The sequence below is a fragment of the Perkinsus marinus genome (assembly GCF_000006405.1).
Source record: "Perkinsus marinus ATCC 50983 genomic scaffold scf_1104296937986, whole genome shotgun sequence".
Taxonomy (NCBI): Eukaryota; Perkinsozoa; order Perkinsida; family Perkinsidae; genus Perkinsus; species Perkinsus marinus.
This window is the reverse complement of record NW_003213616.1, coordinates 1-1,090: the sequence shown is the minus strand read 5'-3', so window position 1 is coordinate 1,090 and position 1,090 is coordinate 1. Positions and strand designations below refer to the sequence as shown.

The following is a 1,090-nucleotide window of genomic DNA, read 5'->3' as shown; positions in this document are numbered from 1 at the left end:
TTTTGACAAACGTTCGAGACCCTATAACTCAATGATTTCACCATGTTGTGTTTGGTAAGGGACAACTTCTAACTAGGATGGAAAATTATGCACATGGTCAACTACATGTGTCAGTCACAACATGAAGGGTTTGAGGATGTTTTGGAAATTTCTTGTCGGATTCTGAAAACTTCTATCTGAATTAGTATACAGTTTATATACGCAGTTGGATACGATATATGCTTGTGTAATAAGCGAGGAAACTCTTGAGCTCAGCTGAGGAGAGCGAACATATATACCAACAGTGGCTTTTCCATGGCTTCCGGTGCCATATGGTGTAGTAGACATATGTGCCCGATCATGGCTGGTAGAGTTATTACCAGCATCCAGTCGACTTTTACTTTCAGGTAGTTGGCTTTATTATAATGATCGCATCATCCTTTATCGCAGTCCTTGGTATTTTCATCACTGGCGGTTACTCTGGAGATGGTTATGCTAATACACAGCCTTTTTATTAAGTAGTGATTTCGTCGAGGAGCGGTATGAAATACATCCTCCTTCGCAGGCTTCTCCTCCTTAGGCTTGATAATTCCCGCCCTTATGAGCTTGATCAATCTCTTGACCTTACGGGCCTCGTCTTGGTCCGGCATGAACGACTTCTTCGAGGGGTATCGAGTCCTCATTGGATGAATTTTGTCTTCTATACGGTCTTCATACTCAACCTACCATGATTAGCCTTGGTTACTACTCCTAGACACCTCACCACCCTACCTGGAATTCCTCATCCTCATCGCCATCACCACGACCAGTAGGGAAAAAGCCCTTCCGGATACGCCTGAGGTCGGCATTGAATGGCAGGCGGCCAGTTGACTACGGCTGATCTCACTGTATGATCCTGAGGTCGGTGTCACTAAGCTTGATCTCTCTATCGTTCTTGATATCAGTGATGGTGCGCCAAGCATCGGGATCCTCAGCCTAACAAGCGACAGCTATGTTAGCACGATGAATCTGACCTCCTCCATACAATGCCTGGGCCCTTACTACCGCTCTCAAGAGAGTATCTATCTCGGAAGTCTTCACAGTGCGTGCAATCTTTTTTCCAGAGATATCA

General features: G+C 45.1%; 1 protein-coding gene across 1 annotated transcript; it reads right to left on the bottom strand.

The window, feature by feature from the left end:
- Positions 1–444: 444 nt before the first annotated feature.
- Positions 445–954, bottom strand: Pmar_PMAR027375 (ribosome biogenesis protein bop1, putative; the record flags this gene model as incomplete). The annotated part of the gene is made up of 4 exons (XM_002782848.1): positions 445–474; positions 531–701; positions 751–814; positions 866–954. Coding segments are annotated over 4 exons (354 nt in total), but the record flags the coding sequence as incomplete, so codon positions are not given.
- Between the last annotated feature and the right edge of the window lie 136 nt (positions 955–1,090).